The 25797-nt window shown below is 39.2% G+C and overlaps 1 protein-coding gene across 3 annotated transcripts; it reads right to left on the bottom strand.

Moving 5' to 3' along the window:
• Positions 1-1266: 1266 nt before the first annotated feature.
• Positions 1267-25797, bottom strand: LOC133664630 (gastrula zinc finger protein XlCGF57.1-like). 3 transcript variants are annotated; one of them, XM_062069425.1, is made up of 3 exons: positions 25510-25797; positions 11536-11790; positions 1267-4144 (listed from the first exon to the last, which is right to left on the bottom strand). In XM_062069425.1, exons 1-3 carry the CDS (start codon positions 25628-25630, stop codon positions 2877-2879), a joined length of 1644 nt encoding a protein of 547 aa, XP_061925409.1. In that variant the 5' UTR covers positions 25631-25797; the 3' UTR covers positions 1267-2876. The 3 variants fall into 3 exon arrangements, with proteins under 3 accessions (XP_061925409.1, XP_061925411.1, XP_061925410.1); XM_062069426.1 differs by lacking the exon at positions 1267-4144 and adding an exon at positions 7498-9269; XM_062069427.1 differs by lacking the exons at positions 11536-11790; positions 25510-25797 and adding an exon at positions 6355-6453.

The raw sequence follows: 25797 nt of genomic DNA, 5'->3' as shown, positions 1-25797 counted from the left end.
AAGTCTGGGCTTCCCTGCTTAGGCTGCTGCACCCGCGACCCGACCTCGGATAAGCGGAAGAAGATGGATGGATAGATGGATATATATATATATATATTATTATTTTTTATGTTTTCACCACAGGCTGTGCTTCTAGCATACTCCTAATACGTTTTTCTTATTGTTCTTTTTGTCTTTATTATCATTAAGAAGTGTCACCAGGACGTCCCCTGGCCCTAACACTCCATGAAGGACATTTACGGTCATTGACTTCCGTCTTACATGGACATTCACATGGACATTGTTAACATCCATATTATCAACCTTCCTGTTTGGTCCTTGTGTGCCAGCTGTTTGATGGCAAATGTTTTTGAAGAAACCGCAAATTTTCTGTTTTGCACATTTTACATTGATCAGAATTTATTTTATTTAAGTATGACGTTTCGAGCAAGCGCTCTTTTCCACACTGCTGTGGCGGTGTGTGCAGACCTTTTTGTTGTTCTTGTAAGTGTTCCTTTTTTGATCCAGCACCCATCCCAATTGGGTTTTTTGATTTTTTCCCCCTCTGTTTTGCACATTTTGAAAAAATAAATGTATGGTTGAAGAATACAATTTTCTTGTGATTATGGTATGAATAGGACTTACAGTAAGTGCAACAGTGGTCTAGTGCAGGTGTAAAGTTCATTTTTCTAAGCATTTTGGCATTTTTAAAGCATTTTCTAAGCATTTAAATAGGGGACACCCAAATTTTATAAGTGACACCAAAATGTTCCGACTGCCTGCGAGATGTCCCTTATTTCAAAGTCTGGGTGTTGGCAACCCTAATGGTTTGAAAAAGGCATTTGGTCGCTGATGCACTTATTGAGTGATAAAAGTATTATAATATTTTAAGATTTCATTAAGTACGACCTGCAAATAGACGAAAATATTTTATAAAAACTATAGAGGTTTTCGTTCAAAATATTCTAAATACAGCATGTAATGTTTTTCAGAACTCTTTTCTAAACTTTCTGGGCTTTTGGTGGATGGACACAATATTACAGATTTGAAACTCTGAAATTAGACAATTTTCTAATATTTCTTATTTGCTGTATTTTCTCTGGAACAAAACCAACAAAAAATACTCATAACTTGAAAGTTTCCATTCTTCCAAAGGCAAAAGAGTTCATAAACCCCCCCCCCCCCCCCCCCCCAAAAAAAAAAAAACCCAGAATTGACCACTTAAAATAATTTCAGGATGTTGTTTTGCAATTGAAGACAACACTTGTTCTTTCTGTGATAGGGAAACAAAATAAACCGTTTATTTTATGAATGGATGCAAAGTAAATCTCTGTGGGATGACGTACAATATTGGCTTTTGCCTGACACTCCAAACTTGTTTTCTGAAATTGTTTTGGGGATGTTAAAAAAAAAAAAACTTACAAAATGTTTAAAACACAATAATGACATTTTTTATTTTATCCACAAATGTATGTTTGTAAAAACAAAACCATCCTTCCACAAACAATTCAGTCATTTTATCTCACTTTTTTTCTACCCAATTTTATGTCTGGGGACATACATATAAAACTATCACAACACAATCATCGAATTACAAAAGAGAGTAATAAAGATAATTGATAAAATGGATTATAGAGACCCAACAAATAATTCATAAAGTCACACAATTTAAAATTGTATAAAAGACAACTGTTCAAATGATGTATAAAGTAAATAATAATATGCTTCCTGAAGTGGTCCAGAAGATGTTTCAGATGTGAACCAGTACATATGTATATCATATAAAGGTGCTAATCTATGGGATCATTAACAATTTCAAATAATATGTAACACTTCAGGGCAGCACGGTGGAAGAGGGGTTAGTGCATCTGCCTCACAATACGAAGGTCTGGGGTTCGATCCTGCGCTCGGGATCTTTCTGTGTGGAGTTTGCATGCTCTCCCCGTGACTGCGTGGGTTCCCTCCGGGTACTCCGGCTTCCTCCCACCTCCAAAGACATGCACCTGGGGATAGGTTGATTGGCAACACTAAATTGGCCCTAGTATGTGAATGTGAGTGTCAATGTTGTCTGTCTATCTGTGTTGGCCCTGCGACGAGGTGGCGACTTGTACAGGGTGTACCCCGCCTACCGCCTGAATGCAGCTGAGATAGGCTCCAGCGACCCCCCGCGACCCCAAAAGGGACAAGCGGTAGAAAATGGATGGATGGATGTAACACTTCAATATTTCAAACACCTATAAAAAACACAGTCATGAACAAGTCTAAAATTGTATGATGAATATATATACACATAAAATGTTCATTGAATGTAAAATATGTATTGTACGGTTTAGTCTCTCCTTTTCAGTCAAATTGTTCTGTTCAATTTTTAATAAAAGTACACAATGTTGCATATTAATGCATGTACTTGACTGAAAAAAGCACTAATATAAAATATCTAATCTATAAATGTAGAAGCATATTAAAAAGATTGTTACACAAACAACAATGTCACACATGTTATATGTGCTGATGTTGTTAGAAAGTCAAAATTAAAGTCTTGACAGTTTATTTCAAATCCTGCAGTTTCATTTGCTGCTGCTGTTCTCACCAGCACACTTGTGTTTCTTACACTGGTACTTAGAAGAGAATCTTTCACCACACACACTGCAACTCACCACTTTCTCTCCTGGGTGTGTTCTCATGTGTGCTACAAGGTTTGATCGTCCACAAAAGCTTCTGTTGCAAATTGAACAGGAATGTGATTGTTCACCAGTGTGTGTTCTAGTGTGTACTTTCAAACACTGATTTTGTGTAAAACCTTTACCACAGATTGAACAGGAAAACGTTTTTTTGCCAGTGTGTGTTCTCTTGTGTGTTTTCATATTGACACTATTTGTAAAACCCTTACCACAGACTCAACCGGAAAAAGGTTTTTCGCCGGTGTGCGTTCTCATGTGTACTTTCAATTTGCCACTTTCTGCAAAACCTTTACCACAGATTGAACAAGAAAAAGGTTTTTCACCAGTGTGTGTTCTAATGTGTACTTTCAAAGTGTCATTTTGTACAAAACCCTTACCGCAGATTCTACAGGAAAAGGGTTTTTCACCAGTGTGTCTTCTCATGTGCACTTTCAAATTGCCACTTTCTACGAAACCTTTACCACAGATTGAACAGGAAAAAGGTTTTTCACCAGTGTGTGTTCTCATGTGTACTTTCAAATTGGCACTTTCTACAAAACCTTTACTACAGATTGAACAGATAAAAGATTTTTCTCTAGTGTGTCTTGTTCTGTGTTTTTTCAAATATACACTGTGTGCAAAACCTTGACCACAGATTGAACAGATAAAAGGTTTTTCACCAGTGTGTGTTCTCATGTGTACTTTCAAACTGCCACTTTCTACAAAACCTTTACTACAGATTGAACAGATAAAAGATTTTTCTCTAGTGTGTCTTGTTCTGTGTTTTTTCAAATATAAACTGTGTGCAAAACCTTGACCACAGATTGAACAGATAAAAGGTTTTTCACCAGTGTGTGTTCTCATGTGTACTTTCAAATATCGATTTGCTGCAAAACCTTTACCACATATTGAACAGATAAAAGGTTTTTCTCCGGTGTGTGTTCTCAAGTGTATTTTCAGAAGACTATGGTATTTAAAGGTTTTGTCACAGTGAGAACATTTGAAGTGAGTGTTGTCAGTGTGACATGTCTTATCATCTTTAGAGTCTTCATCATCAGTGTCAGGAGAGTGTGACGTTGTGTCCTCACTATCTGATAGTGGAGCTAAGAGCTTGTCTGCTTGTGATCCTCCACAGTGGTCTCCATCAGCTTCTGTTGTCATGTGTTGTGTTGAGCTGCTGCTTGGAGGCTCCGCCTCTCTCTTCTCCTCACTTTCACCTTTGACCTCATCATCTTCACTCTTCACAGGGACACCAGTCACTGGCAACTCCACCAGTCCTTCTAGAAGATCTCCCTCATGACTGATGCTGTGTTCCTCCTCTTCCTCTTTAACGTGGGGGGTCAGTGAGTCTTCCTCTTCCTTTTTACAGGGAATGGTCTGTGTCAAAGAGGAAAAGGAGACACCAGAGGGTCTGTGGCGCCTGGTCTTCCTCTTTGATGGATCCTCCTTCACCATCCTGAAACTACTCTCCCGTTTTTCAGGCAGAAGTTGTTCTTCACAGACGTCTGCAGGACACAAAATGACAGACACACTTGACAAATGTCCAAATTTGCTCAGTCACATGAGGCATTCTGTATATTTACATGTACTTAAAAAAAACAAGTTATTATATGAATTGGCCTGAAAACAAACACACTGCTCTTTACAGCATTTAAGATGGCGGCGAGCACAATTGCAGCGGCTCATGGCTCCCCTCTTCAGTGCTATTCTTTATTGTTTTCCTACATTTGGGAACCCATCATTCATTCACACCTGGTGGTGGTAAGCTACATTTGTAGCCACAGCTGCCCTGGGGTAGACTGACGGAAGCGAGGCTGCCAGTTTGCGCCTACGGCCCCTCCGACCACCACCTATCATTCATTCATCATTCATTCACCAGTGTGAGCGGCACCAGGGGCAAGGGTGAAGTCAACGGCAGCGATTTGGATGTCAAGAGGCGGGGAGCGAACCTGCAACCCTCAGGTTTCTGGCACAGCTGCTCTACCCACTACGCCATGCCGACCCTGATCACGGGGAGAAGACGCTGTCGAAGGTGAACCACGTAAATAAGATTGCCCACAAAACGGAACATCCTGAATCGACTGTCAGAAAGCAACTTGAAGATGATCTGTAAAACATCATCTATGCAACATTTAGACCGAAGAACCACCATTACATGTTATGTAGACCACAAGGAAGTCTTTTTCATTTAGAAAAAAAAATCATAATATGACCCTTTTAATGCGCCCTATAATCCGGTGGGCCTTTTGTATGAAATTAGACCTGAATAGACCCGCTCATCGACAGTGCGCCTTATAATCTGGTGCGCCCTATGGCCCAGAAAATACGTAAAGTGTACTGTGGAATAAACATGCTCAGGTGCTGAGAGCGATAAACAGAGTGAGACCTCTTAGTCCAGTTTAAAATCCAAAGACCAAGAAGGAAACACACTGACATAGCAATTTATTGATGACGGTAAGAATTAAATTATTAGGTTTATTTTCATTTATATCGGTTCCGGCTTACGATTACATGAATATTTTAATACCTCTGGACATCGTATTTAATTATTTTTGATACCATTTAAGACCTTTCTTTAATGACCCACAGAAACCCTGCGAAAGCTCTTCAATTTAAACAAATGTGGACCGATCGATACAAAAATCGACAGTAACAATACCAAGTATGTCAATATAAGGTCGATACAGTGTTTGATCGATATTTTGTATTATATATATTCTGTTGATTTTGTTGTTGTTTATGCCTGGTTCACACCAACGGCGCTTGCCGCGCTTTAAAGCGGCGAGCAAAGCGCCGTCATTTTTGTAAATTTTTCCACGAATATCCCGATCTCCGAAGTAATGTTATGCTTTGATACGCTCTGATACGCTCTGATACGAATTAGTTGCCGCTTTGGGGGGACGAGTTCTTTCCCGCTTTGTTACCGTTCCTCACGATTTGATGCCGCTTTGATACGCTTTAAATCACGCTTTGATACGTTTTATTACGCTTTATTGAACTTTATTACGCTTTGATGCGATCCTGACGCTTTAAATCAGGCTCTGACACGATTATCAAGCTCTGTTGTGCATTGTTACGCTCTGTTACGCATTGGAATTATAGAGGTCGCCGATGTCACTCCAGCGGTATATAAAGATGCAGCATATGCACAAAATCATTGCATCTTTGGCTCCCGAACAGGATGGCAGAGCAACAAGATCAAGAAGTTCTAGGTGTACCAGATCATGATCTATCTCCCTTTTGTATAACTACATCTTAACCCTTGAGGCGGAGGAGAGGGAGGAAGAACAGCAAAGAAAAGGGGAGGTTGACCGATGAGCAGGAGGGAGAACACCGTTTATCCGGAACTGCTGGACCAGGCCATGGCTGACTGAAGAAAGAAGACAGCATTATGGTCATTACACTACCCTCCTGGATACACAACTCAGATTAGAAGACCCTGCTGCCTTCAAAAACTTCACCAGATTGACCCCTGAGTTGTTCGATGAGATCCTGGAGAGAGTGGCACCAGTCATCCAGAAGCAAGAGACTAACTACAGGCCCACGCTGTCAGCTGGCCTCAAGCTGGCAATCACCTTGAGACATCTGGCCACTAGAGACAGCTACAAGTCACAGGCATATGGATTCAGATGTGGTATCTCCACCATATCAGAGCTGATTCTAGAAGTGTGCACGGCCATTATAGAGGCATATAAAGATGAAGTCTTCAACCCACCTACAACCCCTGAGGCATGGAGAAACCTTGCCGACCAGTTTGAAAATAGGTGGAATGTCCCCCATGCAGTTGGTGCCTTGGATGGAAAGCACATAGCCATCAAGAAGCCAGCAAACACAGGCAGTCTCTACCACAACTACAAGGGTTTCTTCTCCATACCATTGCTGGCCCTTGTAGATGCAGAATACAAGTTCATCTGGATTGAGCTTGGAGGTAAAGGACACATGTCTGACTCCCAGATATTCACAGACTCTGAGCTCTTTGAATGCCTAGAAGATGGGTCCATAGGGCTGCCACCACAATGCCCTCTCCCTGGGGAAACAGAGCCAGATATTCCATACTTCATCCTGGGCGATGATGCATTTGCCCTGAAGAGCTACATGATGAAGCCATACAGTAGAAGAGGGATGACAGATGAGCAGAGAATCTGCAACTACAGGATCTCAAGGGGTAGAAGAGTGGTGGAGAATGCCTTTGGCATACTGGCCAACAGGTTCAGGTGCCTGCTGAGAACACTGGAACAGAAGGTAGAGAATGTCAGAAAGTTGGTGGAGACTGCTGTGGTGCTGCACAACCTGCAGAGGCAGAGGGTGGTGATGGCAGCAAATGAGGTGGACCACGAGGATGAAGAGGACAACTTCATACCAGGGGCCTGGAGACAGGGACCTCACTGGGAAGATGTTCCACAGCCACCTGCAAGGGGAAACCAGGCCACTGTGGATGCCAGACAGCAGAGAGAACATCTAAGAGAATACTTTGTCTCTCCAATGGGTGCTGTTGAATGGCAGCAAAGAATGGCTGGTGTTGTACTTCCAGCTGCAGTTGAAGAGAGGACTGAGTCCGATGCTGATTATGAAAATGAAGTCTGAAGATGAAGACTAATGTGTCATGAACATTATGAACATTAATTTGTAATATTGACTTTGAAATGTGATATTGTTATGTAATTATGTGCAATTTGGAAGATGCTGTGATTATTATTTTGTGAATTTGATGAATGAATTGCGTGCGCACACATAATATAATAAAAAAGAGAAATATGACAAAAAAAATAAGAAAAAAAATGAGGAAAAAAAAGGAAATAAGAAAATAAGAAAAAAATAAGAAAAAAATGTGAAAAACTCAGTATACTAAGTTTTCCACACATTTTTTATATTCATTTATTTTTTCAATTTCTCTTTTTTTTCCGTTATATTATGTTTTATATCTTCATTTCTTTTATTTCTTTGTCATCTTAATAAATATCTATCTTTCATTTCTTATGCTAGTTGACAATAATAAAAGGCATTTCTTTTAAACGTAACATATTCTCTTTATTATTAAGGAAGATGTTATCAACATGTACAGCAAGCAACAAACTTGACCAAACAAAAAAGCACAAATAGTATCACTGTTCACCAATCAGGTTACATAATGTGGGGTTCATATGACAAAGGGTACATTATGTTGTATGAGATGATACAAGAGAGTGGATCAACATTGTCCACAAAGTAGAAAGTTAAGAACCATTTTTGTTTACATTTTCATACAGAAAAATTATAGACAGTAATGTCAAACTGTAACATCAAACAGCAAACTAACAGAAGTACAGAAACAATGATCATCGTATAAAAAAGGCAATGATGCAAAAGAGAATGGATTTGTAATCCTGTGTTGGTTTTACATAAAGTTTCAATGTCACTAGTCAATATCACAGTCACTTCCTATTTGTAGTTGTAGGATCATCTCCAGGTGGAGGTGGCTGATTTTCAACACGCTTCACAGGAGATGATGGCACGGTGTTTATCCCTGCAGTGGTCATGGCGGGGTGTTGACAAAGTCACTGAGGTTCAGGTCGCTGCTCTTGTCTGCTTGGGGTGTGCTACTGGCCCCCGTGTCCAGGTCAAGGATGGTGGGGGAGGTCATGGGTGATGTTATTGCTGTCTGTGAAGTGGATGGCTGTGGGTACAGGGCAGGGTACTGGCTGTGCATATACCGTGGGTCTTGTGAGCCCCAGACACTGGTGGACTGTTGACCTGGCATCGGCTGGGTTGACCACTGTGATGGTGGAGGCTGCCACTGGGGACTCTGGGACACCATTCTGGGGGGGTACTGCCTGCTGGTGGAGCTTGGTAGGTACTGAAGTGGTGGCTGCATTGGCTGGATTGGGGCGACCTGTTGCTGCTGCTGCTGCTGCATCTCCTGGCGCTCTTCAGCCTGCCTCTGTCCCTCGTGCAAGACTGACATCAGCTTCATCTGTGTGGCCCTCTTGATGTCCCCAGGAAGCTGTGCCAGACCCTCATCTATATGTCTGGCAAAGGTGGAGGGACCACCTCTCTTGCCAGACATAAAGTCCAGGAGAGTTCGCTTGAGGTCGACACTCTCTGTGGAGACTCTCCCAGACTCAACGGTCGACTGTGAGTCTGACCCAGAGTCAGACTGGATGCTGATGAGTGTTGGTGGGGGTAGTGCTGGCCCAGTAGCTGTGGCTGTTGCTGCTGCTGGTGTTGCGCTCCCACCACAGATGCTCACCACGTTCCGACGTTCCACACTTTCGATGTGGTCTTTCAGGAAGGAGAACTGCTCCCACACCCACTTGTCCGTGGCAGACAAGTCCTCTTCTCTTTCCGCACCGTCGCCGAACTTGCCCAGAATCCTCTTGAGCCGGCTCATCTGGGTCCGGTTCGACTTGTAGAAGGTTGTGAGTGCTTGCACCGCAACACCCATCTCAGCAGCCTTGTCCTCCCATAGCTTGTCTTTGGTGTGTGTGTCCTTGTACTCAGTCATTCGCTTGGCATACAAGGCGGGATGAGCTTTCAGCCAGTCAATGACCTCTTCTTTCTGTGGATCGGTCAGTGTGGTGTAATAATACGGTTTGTAGTTACGTTTCTTGCGGGCAGGTGTGATGGTTGGCATCTCAGGCTCTGTCTTTGGCTCTGGCGTTGGTGTAAAAAATGAAGACTTTAAGGGCATAAACCAAATGATTTAATTCAGAGCCATATTTAAGTATTCAATTGATATTCTAACACCACCATCCTGTGTTTTTGTCTGATAATGATTGCGAACAAAAAATGCCTCATTGAATGATCTTGAAAAATGTAAATATCAGTATCCGCATTGGTATGACCGATACTGCCCCTGTAACTACTTGGTGCTGGATCGATACCTACAGAACTTAAGTATCAAACAACAAAACAAGTGCTTATTACATTTTAACAAAAGAGAAGAATAAGTGATTATTACATTTGAACAGAAGTGTAGATAGAAACACGTTACAACAGAAAGTTCCTAAATAAAAATATTGTTCATGGAATTATTGAGACATTTCTAGGATGTATTTACGATTTTTACGAGATATTGATAGAATTTTATACATTCTGAGGCCAGCGTGGCTTGGTTGGAAGAGCGGCCGTGCCAGCAACTCGACAGTTCCAGGTTCGATCCTAGTCACTGCCGTTGTGTCCTTGGGCAAGGTACTTTACCCACCTGCTCCCAGTGCCACCCACACTGGTTTTAATGTAACTTAGATAATGGGTTTCACTATGTAAAGCGCTCTGAGTCACTAGAGAAAATCGCTAAATAAATATACTTCACTTCACTTAAAAGGAAACCGCACTTCTTTTTTTTTTTTTGCCTATCAAGATCACATATTTTTCTTTTTATGCATTCTAAATAGTAAATAAATGCGATCAAAATCTGTTTACAATAGAGGCTATTAGTCGCACTATTCTGCCTACAAAGAACTTAAAAGCATCCAAACACCTCCATTATGGTTTTATGTACATGCAGTAGGTATATATGTCATTGAGTAACAGGTGCATTTTTAAAAACATGTATTATTTACGTTTTTTTGCTCATAAGCGCATTAATTTCAAAAACACATCACGACGTTCGCTTTTTTTTAAAAACATCACTGAATACCGTAATTTCCGGACTATAAGCCGCTACTTTTTCCCCTCGTTCTGGTCCCTGCGGCTTATACAACGGTGCGGCTTATTTACGGCCTGTTCTTCTCCGACACCGACGAAGAGGATTTCGGTGGTTTTAGTACGCAGGAGGAAGACGATGACACAATGATTAAAGACTGACTTTTCATATACCGGTAGGCTGGTTATTTTGATAACGTACAGGCGAGCACTTTGTATTACTTTGCACCGTTGTATTATTTGTAATCTGCACGAATGCTGTTCGCCATGTCAAAGATGTGAAAGTTTGATTGAATGATTGAAAGATTTATAGTTAACAAATGGGACGCTTTGCGTTCCCAAACAGTCATCTCTGTCCCGACAATCCCCTCCGTGGTAGCAGGAACCCCTATATACTACGGTAATTACACATCAAAACCTTGCGGCTTATAGTCGGGTGCGGCTTATATATGGAGCAATCTGTATTTTCCCCTAAATTTAGCTGGTGCGGCTTATAGTCCGTAAATTACGGTAGTACACACTGCAGACTTCATGAGAGCCAATAATAATAATAAAACATTTACTGCACAAGGTCTGCTGTCACTATGACACAGACTGATAAAATCTAGTTATATTCCTGTTTAGATAAAGAATGACTCATAATCATCGCACGGAAAAGGGGGATAAAGCCAAGCGTTCTTTTGTGTCTAAATTGGCTGTCAAATGGTACCAACTTGTCAGAGTACGTCCTCATCCTTCTACTATCCAGGTGAGAGACACGATTCATGATCTGGAATAATCTTTCACCAGCACCGAGGCGAGGAAGGAGCTCACCAGCCGGGGATGTCAACATAGACACACAAGCTATAAATAGTTTGTCTGTGTTAGCACTTATAATAACAATATCACTAATACTTGCTTGGTATTCAAGCCATGAAATGCAAATGGAGTATTGTTGGCGCTTTTTGGATGGTTATAGAGGACCTCCCATTGGCTCCATTGCAAGTGGACTTTTATTTACACTTATGAGTTAGAATGTGATTTTAAAAGATATATATATATATATATATATCGTCATGTCTTTTATAATGATTGTGAACGATAGAAAAAATTCCCCCAAAAAGTGCAGTTCCCCTCTAAATTCCAGTGATTAGATTTAAGACTTGAAGTCTATGAGCATGAAGTGATGAAGCCTACTTGGATGAGAGGACAAACGTCTTCTAAGACAAAGTGAACAGTCCAGTTGTGATGGATTGAATGCCCTGAGAATAAAATGATATGTGGATGTTGTGCTTACTTGGACTGTGATGAAGCTGTGAGGACTCAGGTGGTTTGTCTTCATGCTCTTCAGTCTTCACAGAGACAACAGTCAGTGGAAACTTGGTGACATCATCCTCCTCCTGCCCTAGAAGACACTCTCCCTCCTGAGTGATCCAACCTTCCTCCTCTTCCTCTTTAATGTGGGGGGGCTGTGGATGATCCTTTTCCTCTTTAATGTGGGGGGGCTGTGGATCCCCCTCTTCCTCTTTAATGTGGGGGGGCTGCTGGACATCTGTTGGGTAAATAAGTAAATAAGATAAAGAGAGAAGAGAAATAGTTTTGGACTGACACTGTTAACACAATGACATTATTTGTGTTCCTTTGTGTGTTGTGTTAAAAGTGTGTAGGAAAACAACCAATAAAAACACAGGAAATACCTCCTTTTTTCCTAAAATTAATTCAAAAGTGGTACAGTGAGTACAAAAACAGACTTGGAAATTTGATGGGGGGGGATTTTTTTCAAATTTCCAAGTACGAGGCAGCATTGATTGAGGCATTCTTAACTTTACACTCACTGTGTAACTATTTTATTTTGTATATGGTCTATGACACCTAAAATGTATCTGTAAATTTAACCACGATCTTGTAATGACATAGTAATTACCATAACTTCAATATCATGGAAATAAAAAAAATCTTAATTCCGAAATCAATTAAAAAACATTCATGGTATGTTTTTGTCATCCTGCAAAATACTTTTTTGGGGTCATTTTGTTGGCTGGGCCAAAAGGAACTTTTACCAAAACATGTTATTATGTGGTGTTTTATGGAGTATCTCCATCAACAATTCCTCTTTAGGAATTGGAGACCATCTACGACACGCTGAAGGAAAGTCAGTCACCTTTATGTTCTTTTAATAAATCAAGTGTTGACTACTTTGGTTACTGAAAATAAATGTTTACTTTTACTTATTGTTGCATGTAGGTCAGAATCAGGAAATGAAATTATAACTTTAATTAGATTTGATTACAGGATAAAATATTTTTGGTGAGTGTGTGAGTTTTGTGTAAATATGTTGATACAGGTTTACATCTTCTAGGGGACTGGAACACAGATATGTCCCAAAAGGATGCACCCATTTTTAAAACCTTCACTAAGCTGTGCCACCAACATTGCCTCACTTAGCTCATTAAGCAAACTACCAGGGTGAGTGAGTCCTTCTAAACCTTCATAGACCTCGTTGTTACTTCTGACCAGTCTAAGATCACCACAAGTGGAAATACTGTACGCAGCTTAAGTGATCATTCCATGATTTTCTGTACCCGTAAAGAACATAGAACCGAGGCTGACGGCCAAAAAACAAGCAAAGCTACAATCCTCAAGACCTAGACTAGCAAGGCTTTCAATGACAAACTGGCAAATTAAGACTTGCCTGGTACTTGCAAGTACACAGGTCTTTGGGTCAATTCCTAACCTCAGAAAAGTAGATAACTTCACAGTCAAAGTGGGTGACAATATTATAACAAACAAAACTGAGATTACCTATCTTGGCTGCATCGTAGAGACTAATCTCTCCAGTGAAAAAATGACTGCTATCAATTATCATTCATTGTGTTGTTTTCTATCTTAATTATTAATATTACTTATATTAGTCACTCAATGTTATGTTTTTATTAACTTATTAATTGTATTTCTTAAATATATTTTGTCATGTTTCATACAATTTTTTGAGATGACGTTAATTTTGAGTTTGAGTTTATTTGGAACATGCATGCATACAACATGATACATCACACATGCGTGCATACAACATGATGCATCACACATGCATGCATACAACATGATACATCACACATGCATGCATACAACATGATACATCACACATGCGTGCATACAACATGATACATCACACATGCATGCATACAACATGATACATCACACATGCATGCATACAACATGATACATCACACATGCGTGCATACAACATGATGCATCACACATGCATGCATACAACATGATACATCACACATGCATGCATACAACATGATGCATCACACATGCATGCATACAACATAATACATCACACATGCATGCATACAACATGATGCATCACACATGCATGCATACAACATAATACATCACACATGCATGCATACAACATGATACATCACACATGCATGCATACAACATGATGCATCACACATGCATGCATACAACATAGTACATCACACATGCATGCATACAACATGATACATCACACATGCATGTATACAACATGATGCATCACACATGCATGCACACAACATGAGGCATCACACATGCATGCATACAACATGATACATCACACATGCATGCATACAACATGATACATCACACATGCATGCATACAACATGATACATCACACATGCATGCATACAACATGATACATCACACATGCATGCATACAACATGATACATCACACATGCATGCATACAACATGATACATCACACATGCGTGCATACAACATGATACATCACACATGCGTGCATACAACATGATGCATCACACATGCATGCATACAACATGATACATCACACATGCATGCATACAACATGATACATCACACATGCATGCATACAACATGATACATCACACATGCATGCATACAACATGATACATCACACATGCATGCATACAACATGATACATCACACATGCATGCATACAACATGCATACAACATGATACATCACACATGCATGCATACAACATGCATACAACATGATACATCACACATGCATGCATACAACATGATACATCACACATGAATGCATACAACATGAAAGATCACAATTTCCAGTTCCTCTATTCAACATGTTGGAAAAGGAGTAGGAAGAAGCAGAGTTTATTTAATCCTACCCCTTTTCCTTTACATAGCAGTTGCAAAAACTTTTGCTCACTTCCTGTTGTCAATTTATTCACAATATACTACATAAATAATAACGTTAAAAATAAAAAAATAATAATGAGTGAAGTAAGTTATATTTCATATGGTGAGATGAATAAGATTATCTAGGAAATGAATGGATGAATGAAATAAATTCAGAATGTTCATCATGGTTCTTCTTACTTCCTACGCAGTGGCCTTGTGGTTAGAGTGCCCGCCCTGAGATGGGTAGGTCGTGAGTTCAAACCCCGGCCGAGTCATACCAAAGACTATAAAAATGGGAGCCATTACCTCCCTGCTTGGCACTCAGCATCAAGGGTTGAAATTGGGGATTAAACCACCCAAAATGACTCCATAGTGCAGCCACCGCTCCTGCTCACTGCTCCCCTCACCTCCCAGGGGGTGAACAAGGGTGATAGGTCAAATGCAGAGAATAATTTCACCACACCTAGTGTGTGTGTGTGACAATCATTGGTACTTTAACTTTTTCTTCTTCTTTGTACTTTGTAAACACTTTAAGTGTGAAGAGTTTCTTGAAGTGGATCATATTAGTACAACATTGATTTCTTTGCTTATTCCATTCCATCATTTAATTCCACATACTGATATACTAAAGGTCTTAAGTGTTGTACGTGCGTACAAATGTTTTAAATTACATGTTCCTCTAAGATTATATTTCTCCTCTTTTGTTGAGAAGAATTGTTGTATATTCTTGGCTAGCAGGTTATAGTTTGCTTTGTGTATCATTTTAGCTGTTTGCAAATTCACTATGTTGTGGAATTTCAGTATTTTAGATTCAATGATTAAAGGGTTTGAATGTTCTTTATATCCAACATTATGTATTATTAGAACTGATCTTTTTTGTAACACAGTTAATGAATGAAGTGTACTTTTGTAGTTATTTCCCAATTTTTCTGCCCAATAACTCAGATATGTAACCCTAGCAAGCAGTAGAGAATATGAAGTGATTTTTGGTCTAGAACATGTTTTGCTTTATTCATTATTGACGTGTTTCTTGCTACTTTATGTTGTATAGTTTTTACATGAGATTTCCAGTTCATTTTATCATCAATCATTATACCTAGAAATTTGGTTTCATTTACTCTTTCAATTTGTATTCCATCTATTTGTATTTGTGTTTGACTTTCCCTTCTACTGTTACCAAATAGCATTATTTTAGTTTTACTGAGATTCAAAGATAGTCTGTTTTTGTCAAACTATCTTTTTAATGTGTTCATTTCTTCTGTTATTATTTGTATTATCTTCTGTGTTCTCTCCTGAACAAAACGCTGTTGTATCATCTGCAAATAATACTAACTTTAAATATTTTATAACTTTACAAATGTCATTTATATATAGATTGAACAATTTTGGTCCTAGTATTGATCCCTGGGGTACACCACAGGATGTATTTAGCGTTGTAGATGTGTGTTCGCCTAGCTTCACGTATTGTTTCCTGTTAGTTAAGTAACTTCTAATCCAGTTTAAGACTAACCCTCTGATGCCATATTGTTCTAGTTTTTTGATTAAAATATTGTGATTAATTGTGTCAAATGCTTTAGTTAGATCCAACAACACTGCTGCTGCACATTTTTTAACATCTATTGCATTGCTCATTTCTTCTATAATTTCAATTAAAGCCATCGAAGTTGAAATATTAGCTGTGTATCCATATTGGTTCTCAGCAATTATTCTATGTTTGTTTATGAACTCTCTAATCTGTTACTGAACAGTTTTTCAATGATTATAGAAAGTTATGGAAGTAAAGAAACTGGTCTATAATTTGTAAATTGGTGTTTGTCTCCAGTCTTGTAAATTGGTGCAACTTTCGATATTTTTATTTTGTTTGGGAATTTGCCTGTTTGAAATGATAGGTTACTAATATACATCAATGGTCCTGAGATCTCTTAAATAACCTCTTTTATCGTTTCCATATCAGTTACATTACAATCGATTTAAGTCTTAGATTTGCATTTTTTTCACAATTTTAACTATTTCCTACTGTGTCACATTATTGAGGAACATTGTGTTGGGATTTCTATCTATGGTGTCATTATAGTCCTCAACTGGGTCTGAAATCCTTTCCTCCAATTTTGGTCCAATATTTACAAAATAATTATTGAAACTTTCAACTACTTCCTTCATGTTGTCATTATTTTTGTTTCCGTCTGAGAAGTATTGGGGGTAATCCCTCTTAGTGCCATTTTTAATAATGCTATTGAGGATGCACCATGTTGCTCTCATATTGTTTTTGTTCCTGTCTAATAATTGACTGTAATATTATTTTCTACATGTTCGTAGTATGCTAGTTAGCTTGTTTTGATACTTTTTGTACTTATTTTCTGCCTCTGTAGTTATTTGTGTTATATATTTTCTATATAATGCATTCTTCTTACAAACATTTTTTAATCCTTTTGTCAACCATGGTTGATTGTTCTTTCTCTGCTTTCTACTGAGTTGTTTCCATGGACAATGTTTGTCATAAAGTATTATGATTGTGTTTAAGAAATGTTCATATGCTTCATCAACATCATTTTCATTGTACACATTGTCCCAATTTTGCTTTTCTAACTCATTTTTGAAAGCAATCATCCTCTTCTCTGTGCCTAGTCTTCGAAAAAAATGTTGTCTTCCATGTTCTTCTTCTTGTAGTTTCCATCATATATTGTAAAAACTGGCAGATGATCACTAACGTGGATTATAAGTAGACCACTTGTAGTGTTGTTATCAAAATCATTGGTAAAAATATGATCAATAAGCGTGGCACAGTGTCCGGTGATTCTGCTTGGCTTTGTGATTTTAGGATATAAACAGATGCTGTACATTGTATCAATGAAGTCATCAATGGACTTTTGCTTATTAAGGTTCAATAAGTCAATATTAAAGTCACCACATAAGACAATAATTTTTTGACCATTGTCCATGTAAGTTGCCTTGATCCAATCTTCAAATGTTTCTATACTTGACTTAGGTGATCTATATAAACAACTGATTAAAATGTGTTTGCTTTTTTCCTAACATATTTCAATGGTTATACATTCTAAGATATTATCTATAGCAAATGACGTGTTTTGTACCACGTTGTAAATCAGGTTCTTCATCACGTACACAGCTACTCCTCCTCCATTTTTGTTGCTTCTGTTGATGTAGTTTAGTTCATATCCTTCCAGATCAAAATCTATTCATTTTTTTATCATCGATCCATGTTTCTGTGACAGCGATCACTTTGAAGTGAAAAAGTGAATCATTGTTGTAATTTGCGTAAAGGCTTCTGCTATTAAAATGAATAATTGACCATTTGTTATCACACTTAATGTTGCTATTATATTGTTTGTCTGTACAATAAAAACAATTATTACTGATGTGTGAGAAAACATTTATATCTGGATCTATGTCACTTTCCAAATCTTGGTTTTTGTGATCTTTTTTGTTTTATTTTTCAGTTCCATATTTTTTTGTTCAACAATCTTTAGTTATTCTCCGGTGTGGACGACTCAAATGTGGCATTTTTCCTCAAATCCTCAGTGCTTTGTTTTTATTTTGAAATTGGCAGTGTGTGTGTGTGTGTGTGTGTGTGTTTTTCCTTCTCTTCTTATTTTGGGGGGCAAAACTAAGAAGAGAAAGTTGAAGATACCTCATTTTCCGCACTATAAGCCGCACCTAAGAACCACACATTTTCTCAAAAGCTGACAGTGCGGCTTATAACCTTATATATGGATTAATATGAATCATTTTCATAAAGTTTAGGTCTCGCAACTACGGTAAACAGCCGCCATCTTTTTTCCCCGTAGAAGAGGAAGCGCTTCTTCTTCTACGGTAAGCAACCGCCCCCATAGAAGAGGAAGCGCTTCTACCGCCAAGGTGAGCCCCCGCCCCCGTAGAAGAAGAAGCGCGTGGATATTACGTTTCATTTCATTTGTGTGTTTCTATAAAGACCACACAATGTCTCCTACTAAGAGACACGCATACAAGTTTCCACTGACTTTTGATATTCCTGTGAACCGCACTGTGGATACAACGGGAACACGTACGGTGAATATTCGCACCACAGGGAATGAGAAGTCGTCCTTCACTGTGGTTCTAGCTTGCCATGCTAACGGCCAGAAACTTCCACCCACGGTGATATTCAAAAGGAAGACCTTGCCAAAAGAGAACTTCCCAGCCGGCGGCGTCATAAAAGCTAACTCGAAGGGATGGATGGATGAAGAAAAGATGAGCGAGTGGTTGAGAGAAGTTTACGCGAAGAGACCGGGTGACTTTTTTCACGCAGCTCCGTCCCTGTTGATCTACGACTCCATGCGCGCCCACATCACAGATGGTGTCAAAAAACAAGTGAAGCACACCGAAGAAGAAGAATTCGAGGGATTCGTGGATGAGGAATAACTTCAGAAAGTGAGCTTTAAATGTTTATTTTGTGTGTTGTGTGACATTAATGTTCGAGCAACGTTGAGTTATTGATGTTGCTATTGCTCTGCACTATTTTGAGTGTTACTATTTTTGTGATTACACATTTGCACATTACATTTTGGGAGTGAACAGAGTTGTTAGAACGCTGGTTTGTAATATATTATTAAAGTTTGACTGACCTATCTGATTGTTTTTTTGACATTCCCTTTAGCGCAGCGTAGGTGCGGCTTATAACACGGGGCGGCTTATAGGTAAACAAAGTTTTGAAATATGCCATTCATTGAAGGTGCGGCTTATAACACATGGCGGCTTATGGTGCGGAAAATACGGTAACTCTATTTCAAGGTACCGTATTTTCCGGACCATAGGGTGCTCCGGATTATAAGGCGCACTGCTGATGAGCGGGTCTGGTCAGGTCTATTTTCATACAAAAGACGCATTAAAGGGGTCTTTTTATTTTTTCTAAATCGCTTCAGGATTTGCCGTTTTGTGGGCGGTCTTATTTACGTGGCCCTCCTTCGACAGCGTCTTCTGCCCGCCATCTTTGTTGTAGCGGTGTAGCGTGGAAGAAGTGTCAAAAGATGGAGCTAACTGTTTTAATGACATTCAGACTTTAATTAAATCAATTGCAATCGTGTGCACAATATATATTATTGGTTAATTATTTGTTGTTGCTTTACTTTTGTAGCTTTATGTACAAACCCCGTTTCCATATGAGTTGGGAAATTGTGTTAGATGTAAATATAAACGGAATACAATGATTTGCAAATCATTTTCAACCCATATTCAGTTGAATATGCTACAAAGACAACATATTTGATGTTCAAACTGATAAACTTTTTTTGTTGTTGCAAATAATCATTAACTTTAGAATTTGATGCCAGCAACACGTGACAAAGAAGTTGGGAAAGGTGGCAATAAATACTGATAAAGTTGAGGAATGCTCATCAAACACTTATTTGGTACATCCCACAGGTGAACAGGCAAATTGGGAACAGGTGGGTGCCATGATTGGGTATAAAAGTAGATTCCATGAAATGCTCAGTCATTCACAAACAAGGATGGGGCGAGGGTCACCACTTTGCGTGAGCAAATTGTTGAACAGTTTAAGAAAAACCTTTCTCAACCAGCTATTGCAAGAAATTTAGGGATTTCACCATCTACGGTCCGTAATATCATCAAAGGGTTCAGAGAATCTGGAGAAATCACTGCACGTAAGCAGCTAAGCCCGTGACCTTCCATCCCTCAGGCTGTACTGCATCAACAAGCGACATCAGTGTGTAAAGGATATCACCACATGGGCTCAGGAACACTTCAGAAACCCACTGTCAGTAACTACAATCCAAGATGGCAGCCATGTCTATTCTGTGTTCAGTGTGTTCTTACCTGAGGTCTGACTTTTTGTGTTTTTATGTATGAGATTTTCATTGTTTTTAGTCTGAATGAGTGGTACTCTGCAAGATAAACAAATTATCTGCAGAGTGGGATTTCTGGTGGATAGTTTCTCATCAAATGTCACTGGATTGCCATAGACTTTGGCCTACCTATAATCCACCTGTTCAGGTAGCAGTAGCAGACAGCTAGCACCCTCGGCCTGCCTGCTAACCTTCCACCATCGGCCTTCCACCATCGGCCTGCCTGCTGCTAACCTTCCATCCTCGGCCTGCTTGCTGCTAGCCATTCCACCATCGGCCTGCCTGCTGCTGGCCTTCCATCCATGTCTCTCATTCCACCATCGGCCTGCAACTATAAAATAACCTCGGCCTTATCTCAGTTGAAGATTTCTGTGACTTTGGACAAAACAAAATGGCTGCATACTATGGTAGTGTCCATTCATTCTTATTGTTTCCTTGTTTTGAGAGATCACGTCAACATTACTGCATCCTCCCCTATTATAAGCACTTACTTTCACAGATTAAAGACAGATTCAAAAGATGGTAACTTTAAGCGCAAATGTTTAGTTATATTATTGTTATTGCTCTCAGGAAATGTTGAGACTAATCCAGGCCCTGATACACCTACACAATGTTTTACACCTGCGGATTTTAAAACTAGATCTGGTCTTGGGATTATTCATATCAATGTTCGGAGTTTACTCCCTAAACTTGATATGATAAAGATCTGGATAAACTCAACAAATGCTGATATTGTAGTCTTATCTGAGACTTGGCTTAAACAATCTGTGCTTGATAAAGATATTTACATTCATGGCTATAATGTCTATCGTACTGACCGACAAAGAAAAGGTGGCGGAGTGGCCATATATATTAAGCAGAGGTTTGATGTTAAATTAGTGCTCTCTGAATCAGTAAGTAAAGAACTTGAACTGTTAGCACTTGAAATTGAATTAGCTAGAAATCACCACATTATGGTAGTGGGGTGTTATAGGCCTCCATCTGCCCCTAGTAATTCTCTATCTACTCTTGTGAAGCTTCTGTCTCAACTGAAATACAATGAAATAGTGATGGTTGGTGATCTGAACTGGGACTGGCTCACATCTGTGTCTGACTCTTTAAAAGCACAGTGTGAATCTCTAAATTTAACACAATTAATTAACTCAGCTACAAGACCTAATCCTAAATGCCCTCAAAAAGCTACACTCATTGACTTAATTCTAACAAATATGCCCTTTAAATTTGTTGCATCTGGTGTTTTCCCTAATGATGTGAGTGATCATTGTGTGATTGCAGTAGTGCGAGACACAAGGATTCCTAAAAGCAAGCCTCGTCTTATTGAAGAACGTAATATGAAATTATTTGAGATGCAAGCTTTTTTACATGACTTGCATCTTTTTAATTGGGATAGAATTGCTCTTTTTGATAATGTTGAACTGGGTTGGAAATATTTTCACGAAAACTTCTTGAGTATAGTGAACAAACATGCCCATTTTAGAAAATGTAGGGTTAAAGGTCGTGACAATCAGTGGTTTACATCGGACCTGTCAGATGTATTGCATGAGCGTAATGCTGCTTGGGCCAGGGCACGCAAATCAGGGTGAGAAGCGGATTGGTTGAATTTTAGACAATTAAGAAATCAATTTACTTCTCTCATTCGGAAAGTCAAATCAGAATTTTATTTCTCCACAACAACAGAAAACCTCAAACACCCAAAGAAGTTTTGGAAAATCATCAAATATTTGTCCGGCTGCTGTAATTCAGTCAATCTCCCACCTAGTATACTTGTTGATGGTGTCAGAGTAAGTGACAGAAGAGAAATGGGTAGTCGTTTTAATAATCATTTTATTTCCTCTGGTTTTCTCTACAATTCTGACAACTCTACTGAAGTTCCGCTAACTCCGGAAAGAACCGTTGAAAATACCCAGGTTTTTAACTTTACGCCCTTTACCACAACAGAGGTCATGAGGGCTCTAAAGCAACTTAAACCTAGAAAGCCAGCTGGCTCAGATAAGTTGGAGCCGATCTTTTTAAAGTTGGCATCTGAAATTATAGCTGAACCACTGACTCACATTTTTAACCTTACTCTAATTTCAAATGAAATCCCTTTGGATTGGAAATCTGCCCTTGTAATCCCCCTATTAAAAGGAGGTGACCCTAGTAATCTAAATAATTACAGACCGATCTCTAAACTCTCTGTTCTGGCAAAAGTGCTTGAATCCCTTATCAGTGAACAGATAAAAGACTTTTTGGACACCAACTTTATCCTGTCACCATTTCAGTCAGGTTTTTGCAGAAATCACAGTACTGTTACTGCTGCTATGAAGTTTATAAATGATGTAACTGAAGCTCTTGACAAGAAGCAGTGCTGTCTGTCCATCTTTATTGACTTTTCAAAGGCATTTGATACTGTTCATCATGTCATTTTAATCAAACGTCTTTCAGCTATTGGTTTTTCTCAGCAAGCAGTTGGATGGTTTGCAAATTACCTCACAAGTAGAACTCAGGCTGTTCAGATAGAAGGTTCCTCCTCGGACGTACTGCAAGTGAAAAAGTGTGTCTCTCAAGGTTCTGTGTTGGGCCCATTATTATTCACTATTTACATAAATAGTCTTGGACAGAATATTCCGAACTCAACTTTCCATTTCTATGCTGATGATACTGTCATATACTGTACAGCACCCACTCCTGCTGAGGCCTTTAAATATCTACAACATGCATTTGACAGAGTACAAGAACAACTTTGCTATCTTCAACTGGTTTTAAATGCAGAGAAAACAAAGTGTATGTTCTTTACCACATCAAAAACTGTAAGATCAGCACTGTGTGAGAACATTTTAACAAGAAATGGGCAACAAATTGTTAGTATGTGCTTTTAAATATTTAGGATTTTTAATTGATGACCACTTGAGTTTTAAGGAGCACATTCAGTATGTTGTAAAAAAACTGAAACTTTTACTGGGATTTTATTATAGAAACAAGTCTTGCTTTTCTTTTACTGTGAAACAGAAATTGGTGGAAACAACTTTCTTACCTGTTATTGACTATGGAGATGTGTTGTACATGAATGCTACTGCTGGTTGTCTCCACAAGCTGGATAGTGTGTACCACGGTGCACTGAGATTTATCACCAACTGCGCTCCCCTTACTCACCATTGCGTATTATACTCAATGGTTAACTGGACATCTTTATGTGCTCGACGCCTCAATCATTGGTATGTTTTCATCTACAAAACCATTCTGGGTATCACTCCATCTTATCTGTCTTGTCTTTTAACAAAGAAACAAGGAAGTCACAATCTTCGTTCAATGAATGTTCTGCAATTTGTCGTCCCCAAAGTAAGAACTGAACTGGGCAAGAAAGCATTTAGGTTTTCAGCAGCGAAGGCTTGGAATAACTTACAATCAAATATTAAACTTCAAACCCTTGTTACGTTGAATGAGTTTAAAGCTTCTGTGAAAGGACTGCAGTCTACCTTGTCTGTATGCACATGTGTTATGTGAGCAAGTTTTAATGTCGTAAATGTGATGTTTTATGTATTTGTTTACTGTTTTTAATGTAACCTTGCTGCTGCCCTCTTGGCCAGCTCTCCCTTGGAAAAGAGATCTTTGATCTCAATGGGATTTTACCTGGTTAAATAAAGGCTAATAATAATAAATAATGAACTACAGTTGGTCACTACATCTGTAAGTGCAAGTTAAAACTCTCCTATGCAAGGCGAAAACCGTTTATCAACAACACCCAGAAACGCTGTCGGCTTCGCTGGGCCTGAGCTCATCTAAGGTGGACTGATACAAAGTGGAAAAGTGTTCTGTGGTCTGACGAGTCCACATTTCAAATTGTTTTTGGAAACTGTGGACGTCGTGTCCTCCGGACCAAAGAGGAAAAGAACCATCCGGATTGTTATAGGCGCAAAATTGAAAAGCCAGCATGAGGGATGGTATGGGGGTGTATTAGTGCCCAAGACATGGGTAACTTACACATCTGTGAAGGCGCCATTAATGCTAAAAGGTACATACAGGTTTTGGAGCAACATATGTTGCCATCCAAGCAACGTTACCATGGACGCCCCTGCTTATTTCAGCAAGACAATGCCAAGCCACGTGTTACATCAACGTGGCTTCATAGTAAAAGAGTGCGGGTACTAGACTGGCCTGCCTGTAGTCCAGACCTGTCTCCCATTGAAAATGTGTGGCGCATTATGAAGCCTAAAATAGCACAACGGAGACCCCCGGACTGTTGAACAACTTAAGCTGTACATCAAGCAAGAATGGGAAAGAATTCCACCTGAGAAGCTTCAAAAATGTGTCTCCTCAGTTCCCTAACGTTTACCGAGTGTTGTTAAAAGGAAAGGCCATGTAACACAGTGGTGAACAAGCCCTTTCCCAACTACTTTGGCACGTGTTGCAGCCATGAAATTCTAAGTTAATTATTCTTTGCAAAAAAAATATTAAGTTTATGAGTTTGAACATCAAAAATATTGTCTTTGTAGTGCATTCAATTAAATATGGGTTGAAAAGGATTTGCAAATCATTGTATTCCGTTTATATTTACATCTAACACAATTTCCCAACTCATATGGAAACGGGGTTTGTAGAAATGGCACTGCTGGAGTGGCAGCTGGTTGCATCAGCTCTGCTCTTTTAATGTCCTTTGTGTTCTTTGATGTTTCCTCTTACACACATGTTTATGTGTGCTATGTCTATGAGGGTTCCCCCCCCCCCCCCCTTGGCCTCACTTTGGACCCCCTCCCCAGGGGCCCAGGCTTAGACGGAATATTTTATTTTTATATTACTCACTTAGTTTCTTGTAAGTAAAACGTGTGCGTGTCTTACATAGAGATAGTGAATGATTAGAACACTTTAAAAAGTGCAGTTCCCCTTAACATTAGAACATAGAACAAACATATATCATGTAACAAGAACATGAATGTGATGTGATTAAATCATCTTAATACTGCCCTGACGCCATGATTATGTTCAGGATTTCCCTTTTAAAGGGCAAAGTCCTCCCAGGTTATTTTGTCCCATTAACTATCTGTATAAAGTGATGAGACTAGAATTTAAGTTTAACAGTTTATTGTACAAATGGACTGGGATATGTAACTCATCTTTACGGGTAGTTAAATTCGACAGAACACGACAACCACGTGGTTGCAAGTACCAGACGGAATGCATCATCCTCACAAGACAACACAACTTCTTATACACAATATATTGAAGAAAAGTGTCAATAATGAAATATAAAGTTAGTAAAGATGTGAGAGTAATAAGTAAACAAACCTGTTCTGTGTAACACAACTTGAAGTTTCTTATAATAAACATCCAGCAGTTGATGTTGTCGCTCCTTCTCTTTTGTTGGACAAAGTTCCTCCTCATACTTTGCTATCGTTCTTTCGCACATTTTCACACAATCACAACACTTTACACTCACATTAGTTCCTTACTTAGCGATGTAAAGGTAACCTGCGCGTCTCGTTGTTAGCAGCTAACAAGCTAAGCTAACTAGCAAGCTAAGCTAGCTGCAAGTAGTGATGGGACCAAATGTGTGGAGTCATGGAGGGGGCGTGT

The sequence above is a fragment of the Entelurus aequoreus genome, linkage group LG14, assembly GCF_033978785.1.
Source record: "Entelurus aequoreus isolate RoL-2023_Sb linkage group LG14, RoL_Eaeq_v1.1, whole genome shotgun sequence".
NCBI lineage: Eukaryota > Metazoa > Chordata > Actinopteri > Syngnathiformes > Syngnathidae > Entelurus > Entelurus aequoreus.
Note: the sequence above shows the minus strand (reverse complement) of the source record. Positions and strands in the feature narration are given on the sequence as shown.

Coding starts and splice junctions, on each gene's coding strand:
- LOC133664630 (XM_062069425.1), bottom strand. CDS start 25,630: ATGTGCGAAAGAACGATAGCAAAGTATGAGGAGGAACTTTGTCCAACA. Junction 11,791..25,509: donor AGTTGTGTTACACAGAACAG/GTTTGTTTACTT, acceptor TTTACCCAACAG/ATGTCCAGCAGCCCCCCCAC. Junction 4,145..11,535: donor ACAGCTTCATCACAGTCCAA/GTAAGCACAACA, acceptor TGTGTCCTGCAG/ACGTCTGTGAAGAACAACTT.